The sequence below is a fragment of the Acomys minous genome (genome assembly GCF_964271855.1).
Source record: "Acomys minous genome assembly, chromosome: 16".
Classification (NCBI taxonomy): Eukaryota; Metazoa; Chordata; class Mammalia; order Rodentia; family Muridae; genus Acomys; species Acomys minous.
Window position 1 is genome coordinate 43,127,407 of NC_140498.1, and position 10,036 is coordinate 43,137,442.

The 10,036-nt window shown below is 46.8% G+C and overlaps 1 protein-coding gene across 3 annotated transcripts in view; it reads left to right on the forward strand.

The window, feature by feature from the left end:
- Nucleotides 1–9,200, forward strand: part of UBN1 (ubinuclein 1) — a 34,031-nt gene extending 24,831 nt beyond the window's left edge. For 2 of the 3 annotated variants that reach the window (XM_084761938.1, XM_084761939.1), the window contains exons 15-18: nucleotides 212–1,426; nucleotides 4,371–4,620; nucleotides 4,851–4,940; nucleotides 7,045–9,200. In XM_084761938.1, the coding sequence (XP_084618064.1) occupies nucleotides 212–1,426; nucleotides 4,371–4,620; nucleotides 4,851–4,940; nucleotides 7,045–7,094 (1,605 nt within the window). In that variant the 3' untranslated portion in view covers nucleotides 7,095–9,200. The remainder of the gene's footprint in view (nucleotides 1–211; nucleotides 1,427–4,370; nucleotides 4,621–4,850; nucleotides 4,941–7,044) is intronic. The other variant, XM_084761940.1, reaches the window with a different exon arrangement.
- The last annotated feature ends 836 nt before the right edge of the window (nucleotides 9,201–10,036 follow it).

Here is a 10,036-nt window from a genome sequence, read left to right on the forward strand (position 1 = left end):
GAACTTAGCAACAAAGTATGCTGTCTTAAAACCAGCCTCCATCAGCTAGACACATAACCAGATAGTGCTACAAGGCAAGGCAGACATGGTACCTACTCTCATCCATCACTTGTAATTACCCAGTAAGCTTGAATTCACTTGACATCCTCACAACAGGCCACTATTGGCATCTTTGAAACTTCTAACTATGAGCATTTCTACTTTCCTTTAGGAATCATCTGCTAAGCCTGACAAAAAAGTTTCCATCCCATCAGGACAGCTTGGTGGTCCCACTACTTTGCTCTCAGAACATCAGGGTGGAGGTTTGAGCACTGGGGCAACCAGCAGAGAGCATCCATCCCAGGTGACTTGTGGCCTCACTGACCCTGTTCCTGTAACCCTGGAGGACTCACTGGATGAAGACCTGGTTCGGAATCCAGCCTCTGTGGAAGCTGTGTCTAAGGAGCTGGCTGTATTGAACAGTAGAGCAGCCAACAGTTCCGAATTCACACTGCCTGTACCCTCTAAAGCACCAACAGAAAAAGTTGCTGGTGTTTTGTGTTCAGAAGAGAAACGGAACTTTGCAAAGCCCAGCTCTTCTGCACCACCACCCACTAATGCTCTTCAGTCACCTCTCAATTTTCTGGCTGAACAGGCTCTAGCACTGGGACAGTCCTCTCAGGAGAAAAAGCCAGAGAGTTCTGGCTATAAAGAGCAATCCTGCCAGGCTCCCCTTAGCAAGGGTATGCCTGAATTGCACCAGTCCAAAGCAAAGCACCACAGTTTGCCACGGACGTCTCATGGACCCCAGGCATCAGCTCCCATGCCTGGCCCCCAAGTCAAAGTGTTTCATGCAGGCACTCAACAGCAGAAAAGCTTCACACCCCCATCCCCCTTTGTCAACAAGCTGCAAGGCCCAAAGGCCACCTCTCCACAGTGTCATCGGTCCCTCTTACAGCTGGTAAAGTCAGCAAACAAAGGCCAGGCCTTCCATGCCACTATGCCAGCCTCTGGAAGTTCACCAACCTCCAGCAGCAGCTCCCATAAGACAACAGCCTCATCCTCTACCGCCCTGAGCCATCCAGCAAAGCAGCATCCAGCCAGCTCTGTGGGACCATCTTATAAGACTAACCCATTTGCTGGCTCAGTCTCTAAACATGGGGCTGCTTCTAGTAACCCATCTTCTGGAGGAGCCCAAGTGCAGAGCTCTGTTTCTGGGACCTTGCTACCTGGTGCGCAGCCTCCCTCGACAGGGCAGCCTGCTAACCGAACTGCCCCAAGTTCTGCTGTGAAAAAAACACCTGTTTCTCAGAAGTTGACTCTTGTGGCTCCACCTGGAGGTCCAAATGGAGATTCTGGTGGTGGGACCCAGGGAGTGGCAAAGTTACTGACCTCCTCCCTGAAGCCTGCTGCAGTTAGTAGTGTGACATCTTCTACCTCCTTGCCAGTGAGTATCCCACTATTGCAACCTGCCCCAGCTGCAAGGGATTTGAGGACAAGGCTGCTTGCCTTTCCCAGGTCTGCAAATGTGGTCTGAAACAAAGTTGGGTGGGGACAGTAAGTGAGGTTAGGTACTGGAGGGAGTACTGGATTTCCTGTTTAGTCTCACTTTTACCACTAATTGGAGGACTAGTATAGCCTGAATGTCTTAACAGGGGAACTGGGAGGGAGAAAGGAAGGGGCGTCTGTTGGCATTGGGTCTCTGGAGAGATTGAGCCTGTGCAGGGTAGAGTGAGCCCTAGAACCTGCCTCTGCACTGTGACTCAGACCAAAGTACCTTCAGCTATAAGATGATAGTCAGGATGTGTTTATGCCATAGTACAAACTGGAAGTACCTTCTGGTTGTACTTCTCTGATTAGCATGAAAGAACTCTGTAGGTCAAAGGTGACTTGACAGAGCCTAACAGGGAAGGTAGTATGTAAAATTAGAAGTCTGGCCAGGGATGGTGTTGCATGTCTATAAACCCAGAGACAGAAGCAAAATCAGGAGTTAAAGGCCAGATATGGCTACCTATCTACTTTGAGACCAGCCAGGATACATGAGACCCTGTCTTAAATTGAAAAGAGGTCTGGAGAGCTAATTAAAAAAGAACAACACATAAGCCAGGCAGCATTGATGGCACACACCTTTAATCCCAGCACTTAGGAAGTAGAGGCTGGCAGATCTCTGAGTTCCAGGACATCTGGGGCTACACAGAGAAACCCTGTTGGGTGGAGGTGGGAGGTACACATTACTACTCTTGAAGAGGAGCTCAGTTTGGCTTCCACCACCTACATCAGGTGGCTCACAACTACCTTTAACTCCAGTTTGAGGGAGATCTGAAGCCTCTGGCCTCCTTTGGCACATAAACACATGTATATAGTCCCCCACATGCACATAACTAAAGATAATTATAAAAAAATGAAAAAAGCTTGGACACAGGTTGGGGACTGGGAAACTTTTATATATATATATGAATGATTGTAGATCGGGTGGTCAAGCGTGGTCCTGTTTCTCCCTACCACCCTGTATAGGGACTGTGCACATTTGTTTCCAGGGGGAAAAAAAAACAGTGTGCACAAGTTGGGGCACATGTGTGTTATGGTGTTTGAGACAGGATCTCTTTCTTGTTCGCTGCTGCATAGACCAGGCTAGCTGGCTCTTGAGCCTTACAGGGCTTATCTGATAGGTGGACGATTTTATAGACTCATGCTACCATACCCAGTTTTATATGGCTTCTGGGGATTCAAACTCGGGCCTCAGGGCTGAGGCTCTAGCTCAGTGATAGAGCACTTGTCTAGCTCATACAAGGCCCTACATTCAATCTTCACTACTGCTAGGACAGAAAAGGAAGAAGGGAAATCAGTGACTTGATGTTGCTGGTGATGTAGCTCAGCTGGAAGAATGCGTGACTAGCGTGCGTGAAGCCCAGCACCATGCAAATTGGTCATGGTGGTTGTAACCCCAACACTAGGAGGTAGAGTCAGCAGAATCAAAAGTTCAAGGTCATCCTCAGGTATATAATAGGCCAGTGTGGCCCTATTATGAGACCCTGTCTCAAAAATAGAACAAGAACTTCCTGTTTCTAATGAGCCCTTGGATTGAGGTTTGCAGCCATGGTGAAATCTCTTATCAGGTTAGGTAGCCTTATGCTTTTTGTCACAGTCTGTGGTCTTCCTGAGGTATGTATAACCTGTCAAAGTGAAACAAGGGCCTCTAGTGGATAACCTGCAACTCAGCCCAATAAACATCTTTCTCTCCCTCTCTCTCCCCTCATACACACATACACACTCTCACAAAACCTACCTGCCTTTGGTTCCTGGGTACTGAGATTAAAGGTGTGTGCCACTATGCCTAGCTGAACAGGACTTTTTTTTTTTTTTTAAGTTCATTTAAGTTCTAACTTGCTGTGGCATCTAGGTTCATGAATACATACTAGCTAGTCTTATTGGAAGGTCTAGTATGATCTCGTATAGTTAGTTTTTACTAGCTACAGTCAAGCTTTCTAATTAACTTTAGAAGTCCAGTGATGAGACAGAGTGTTCACTTTTGTGTGAAAATGAATATGTAGGAAACCAGTTAGAATATTACCTAGGGACACCTCATCCTGGTTGACCCATAGAAGTCTTTTTATTTTTTCAGTGAAGAAATTAAGTTATATCTTTTGGATGGTGCAGTGACCTAATAACCTCCATGCACTGCCTGTGGGAGGACCTCACTGTCTCTCATGAGAGAAGGACTACTGTTGCCATCATGTTTTACCATTTTCAGTTGGACCTTTTAAAATTAGAAACTTGCCATACTGTCTATATTTATGAAGGCTTTGGGGGGGGTGTGTTCAAGGGCTCCTCTAGATTTAAAATTTGTCGTGGAGGTAACTTCTGTTTTTATGTCTATGAGTGTTTTGACTGTATGTGTGCATGTGAACCATGTTCATGCCTGGTGCCCATAGAGGCCAGAAGAGGGACTGTTGACCTTTGTGAGCCACCAAGACAGATGCTGGTTATCAAACCCAGGTCCTCTAGAAGAACAGCCATTGTTCTTAACCATTGCACCACCTCTCCAGCCCCAGGAAGATACTTCTTAATAAAACATAATTTTTAAGGAAAGAAATTTTAAACTACAACAGTAAACACTGAACGTAGGTCGTCACTGAGCCATCCCTGCCCATGTGTGTGTTACATAGATTTATATATTTAAAATGTGAGTATATAAATTTGTTTATATTTATATAATCATGAGTTTGTATATACATTATGGATATCCATGTGTGGTATATTACCTCTTGCTGCTTTGTAAAAGAAGCCCCTAGATGCTGGCTCATAGAGACTTTCTCATGCCTTTTTTGGGTGCTGAATAGTAGGTACTTTCACAGGGTAGGTTCTGATTTGAGTTTGTGTTTCTTCCACAGAAAGGAACTGGCGGGGCAGTGCTGCTGTCCAACACCTCTCCCTTAAGCCTGCTGCCTTCATCCTATAAGACCAACAGCCCCAAGCTTTCAGGAGCTATGAACTCAAACTCACTGGGAATCTTAACCTCTGTCCCATTTCCACTTCATGTGCTCTCCTTCAGTGCAGACTCCTCTGCCAAAGCAGGAGTCTCTAAGGATGCCATTGTCACAGGTCCTGCCCCTGGGACCTTCCACCATGGCCTCAGCCACAGTAAGTTCTTGTCTCCTGTCTCTGTTCCTATGTTGTGTGCCATGTTGGGTCCTGTATGTGTTTGGTGTGACTTTGGGAACACCCCGTGCCCCTGGAGGCTGCTTAGTGCCTGGGATAGCTATTTTGTTCCAAACTGGCCCCTTGGTTGCCTGGGACTCTAGATCTCCCATGGTGCTTTCTGTTCAGTCTTCAATGTGTATGTTTTGTTCTCTCCCTCCTCTTTCTCTCAGGTCTTCTGGCTGGCTTGCATTCCAGCCCACCACACACAGCGCCTCTCCCACATGCTGCTGTGTCCACCCATGTCCCACAGAGTCTGCCAGGTAAATGCCAGATGGGCAGTGTGCCATGCGCTCTGTGCACCATACCCTTCCACCTTTAGGTGCTTTGCTGCTGGCTTTTTTAACCATCTCTGCCTCATCTTTACTGTTTTGTATTTTTCTTTGTCTTTTGAGGCTCTGGCTTTTTGAGTTCCAGGATAATAAAAGCCTGTACTACTTACTAGAGGCTTTTCCTGGTCTCCTATTGGAGTGGCCATCAGGTCAGACTTGGCCTGTGTGACAACAGTATGTGTGGTAGAGTCTGAGCATGAAACATAGATGCTCCAACTCTTAATATACATTTAAAGAAAAGAAAGGTAATGGTGTCTGTTGTCCAGAGGTTAACCAAGCACCTCAGGGCCTTCATGGTGAAATGGTACAGATCTGCCAAGCATTGTCAGGTGGCAGAGACTCTTTGAAAGGGAATAAATATCCACAGAACAGCGAGAGACCATAGCACGTGATTGCCAGGGAAGGACCTTTTATCTTCGAAGTTAGCATAGATCTGAAAGAGTAACAGCTTTCCACCCTGGTGTAAACTTATTTTGAAACAGACTTTGGAGGCAGAGGCAGGTAGATCTCTGTGAATATGAGGCCAGCCTGGTCTACAAAAAGAGTTCCAGGACAGCCAGAGCTATTACACAGAGAAACCTGTCTGGAAAAGAAAAGAAACAGACCTGGAATGGGGCCGGTGTCTCCTAACAGAATGGTGCTTCTGGAATTAGGCAGCTCCAAGAGCTCTGGGTACATGCATTGTCAGCTTGAGAGCATGAGTGGGGGAAAGTTGCCACAGGCAGTAGTAAGTGGACTGGCCTCACCCTGTCCTGATTCCTGGATTCCTGCTAAGGTAGACACCTCATGAAATTTTGGCTTAATAGCCCAGTGAGAACCTGATTTTGACCTAGTGTTCTTAGCACTGTGTGGACCAGGACCGTCCTGGGGAGTGGAGGGCTGGCCTTAGGAAACATGGATTTGTATAGGGCAGGAGTCAGATGCAGACTCTAGGGCTATGTGTGCCTTTGACCTGCTCATGACAGTGTGGACCCACAGCTCATTGTCTGCTCTGTGATCTGCTTGTGGGTTCCTTGTCTTAAAGCTGAGAACTCTGTAGTGAATGTCAGAGGCCTTATTAGGATGAAGGTGAGTTTGTACATTTACACAAAGGGAAGCCATTGAGCCTTCTTTGAGGAGCAAAGCCTGTGGCAGTAATCATTCTTTTCCTCTGAAGAAGCAGTCATGTCTGAAGACTTTGTCTACACTGGCGGCTGCCCTTTGAGTTAAATGCAGTGTGGGTGCTGCCCCAGCTACAGAGAGCCTGTGTGGTGTGAAAATGACATGGTGCCAGCTCCACTTGCTTTCGGAATGGCCCTCTTTGAGAGAAACAAAGTAATTAAAGAGTCACTGGAAATAGACTCTGGGTCTGTAGAATTTTCAGCCAACAAAGGGGAAAGGGAGGCTGATAGAAATGGAAAGAAAAACATTTCTTACACCATTTTAATGCTTTCCTCCTAGTCTTCCAAAGCTATCTGAAGGGTTGGGTTTGTTTGGTGGTTGAGCACTTGCCTAGCGTATCCAAAGCCCTGGGTCCATTACCAGTAACATGAAGAGGGAAAGGAAAAACACTGGGGGCAATCAGAAGAGCAGCCACACAAAATGGGTTAGCAGAGTGCACTTCATTCTGAGCTGTACTACATGTGGGGCTCTGTGGGGCTGGCAGGGAAGACCCTATGTCTAGCAGTGAGCTGAGATTTGTTTCTGTTCTGCTTTCCCTTCCTCCCTGTGGATGTGATGCTGTTGCCTTTGTCACTCTGGTACCTGAGTGCATTTTGATGACAAGAGAATGAACATTGTCTGGATTCTGTTTGGTCATCAGGCCTTGCAGTAACCCTTGTCTTGTTGCAGAGTGCCTGCTCTGTAGACAGTGCTCGTGGCCCCCTGCCTGAACCGTGCTCGTGTTCATGCATGATGCAGGATGCTGCGAGTAGCAATGCACACAGCCACTATTTGGGCACATTTGCTTTTTATGTTCCCTGTGAAGTTTGTTTATGCTGTCCTAAAGGAGTTAGAACACTTAAAGAATGTTCTGTTTCTGCTTATTCTTTTCCAGATGCTTCACAGCTTCATGGAAAAGGGCCCGTTGTACCAAGGAAATTGTGACCACTTTGGAGGATGGAATCAAATGATGTAGGTCTAGGAGAAAGCCCAACACGTAGGTCTCAGATAACAGACATTTGCTGTGCTCTTCCTGCCCACTGCTTTTCTTCTGGAGTAGGCATGAGTTCGAACTGGAGCACTTCTTAGCACTTCTGATGGGCCTCCAACCAAGGGGCAGCTTCTGCTGCTCACAAAGCACTTACTGACTTGGTGCTCTGGGCCTCGTGGCTTTGTCGCTGGACGACATGAGGTGGCAGCTCTGGGCTGGGGAGTGTGCCTAGACTGTTGGAAAGCACAGTGTGCATGAGCTCCTGTGGCAGGCCTGTTGGCTGCTGGGATCTAGATCTACCTAACTCCTGGCATTTGGGTTGAGTATCTCAGAGCTCCCTCCTGGTCAGGGATTCCTTCTGGCCACAGTAGAATCCCTGGATGGTTGTGATTCCGTCCCGTCCTCAGGCTGTGTGCTCAAGAGGACAAGAGCCAGGCCAGAGCCACATGTGGGAGACCCTGCAAAATACTAAGAACACCTAATGTGTGCTCGTTGTAGGGGCCAGTTTCTCCTCCGAACATGACAATGAAGCTCTTATAGAGAAAAAGATCTTTATAGATTCAGCAATCGTGGTAGGTTTTTAAAGACACCTATCTTGGGCTGTTGTCGTGATTACCATTGAATGCATTGGATAGAATGAGACTGCTCTTCACATATCACATTATAGGAAGACTTAATTCCAGTGCCTTTTTGGTGGAGCAGACTTTGACAACTTGCATCTATCCATTCAGCCCACTGAGTGGATCTGAGATGAAGATCTTTTTTAAAGCTAGTCTGTATTTAAGACAGTTTTATTTAATTGGGTTTTTTATGACTGCACATCATAACCTGTGCTGTCCTGACTTGAAAGTCATCTGAGCCCCCACACCCCAGGTTGCCATGGAGCTACAGCTCTGTTTTGTTTTTCTCAAGTTGCTGCAGGTGGACTGCAGGGGAGCTCCTTCCCCCTCTGTGTCCGAGGGCCCAGGGCTTCCAGGCCACAGGTAGACATTCCACTTTGTCTTATTCTTAGACATCTCTCTCTCTCTGGCAGAGCCGCAGGACAGGCCTCTCTGAAGCAACAGCCACAGAGAACAGGTCTGGGGTGCTGGTGTTCTCTGGACAGAGAGCTTCTGTGTGGGCTTAGGGGTGATGGGCAGAGGGGCTAGAGAGTGGACAAAGATAGTGACTGCAGAGCTTCCAGGCTGTCATACTCACCCAGTAGCTATTTCATATGGACTTGGAGGGCTCTTGCCTATCCTATAAATGTGCGTCTGGCTGGCTGCTTTTGGTTCCTGCCTCAGGATATGGAGCTTAGTAGGTCACCATTCCTGTGGAGGTGGCTACCTTTCTACCTTACTGGGAGGAAGACCTTTGTCAGCTCTTTGGTCCAGCCTCTGCTCTGACTCCTTTTGTATGGAAGAACCAGTTGTTTTCACATTGGGCCATGTGGATTCCTTATCCTTTTATTACATATTTTTTTGCAACTTGGATTTCCAGTTTGTTTACAGAATAGTCTTAGGTAGTAGCAAAAAGAGCCAAAGAAGAGATTTGTATAGCTGAGCTCTAAGCCAAGCTGAGGCCGCCAGCAAAGCTGAGCAGTGGGAACTCTCCAGGCTCCTCTGCCCGTCAAACCACGGGCCCCAGCACCCCACCCCTTTGGTGCTCCCTCCTCCCCATGTGCCACTGCGCGTGCAGCTAGAGCAGGATGCCCTCATCTTTAGGAATCTAGCGATGCCTCTTGCCTCAGGGAAATGTTTCTTTGATGGGGAGTTTATGAGATTTCTTTTCCTTGTTTATGCTTTATTTGTGGTAATGAAAGAGTGAATGACTTAAACAGCCATGGCCAGGGAGACCTGTGGCCAGGCTGCAGCAGAGGGTGGGGGTAGAGTGAGCTCAATGGGATGCAAGGGTTTCTTTGGTGGGTGCAAGGCTCTGAGCACTTAGCCAGGCGTGGCCGTTTCTTAGGTGTGAGAGAGGCTGTGGCTTTTGTGCCACAACTATGTTGGTGTTAGGGGGTGGTATGGAAATTGTTAATCTTGTATAAAGCAACTCAATAAATTGTTTTGAGGTTTCCAAAATGTCTTTCCTCTTTTTGCTATTGTATTTGCAAGTGATTCTTCAGTGCATAGGAGCCCTGGTGTTAACAGAATGCTCATTGTGACTGAGAGCCAAGGATCAGCCTCATGTGTAAAGGAATCATACTTGGTATAAGTTAGAATCAAGCCACCAGATTTTTATTTTCATGCCATAAATAAAGTTCCCTATCACTTCCCATTTTCTTACATAATACATGAGATACAGTGAAGCAGAAATTCATTTGGTGAGTAATCAACTTTCGTATATCTAAATGCCAATCAGACAATGAGGAAGACTTGTAAGGCACTGAAAGTAGAGCTAACACACCATCCATTACTAAGATCTTTTCATTTCAGAACTAGGAAACAGTCATTGGTGCCTGTTTTTTTTTTGTTGTTTTTTTTTTTTTTGTCACATCCTGGCTAGCTACTGTAGCACCAAGAGCCAGGCATTGTGGATTCTGGACACCTTTTCTAGTGTAGAGCCCAGTTTGTCTCCTGGGAAGAATCACTGTTGAGCAGGCACTGCAGATAGTTCCGTCCCAGTCAGAAAACTGGAATGGCGAGGAGGAAGGTCAGCAGCCCCAATTGCCCAGTCTTGAGTGGAAAGAGGCAGGAAGGAGGCTTCTGCCTTCAGTGTCACCATGTGATATGCTAAGGCCCATGCTGTCTCTGTGAGTATGTCTGCAATATTTTCTTGTGGTATAGTTTCCAGTTGTCACACTGATGATGGGAACATGTAGGAAAGGGAGAGAAGATACCAAGGTTATTAAATCATCAGAAGTGGGAGCAGATCACTCATCCAGACTGAATGAGGCTGAGTTTAGAGATGCCTACCC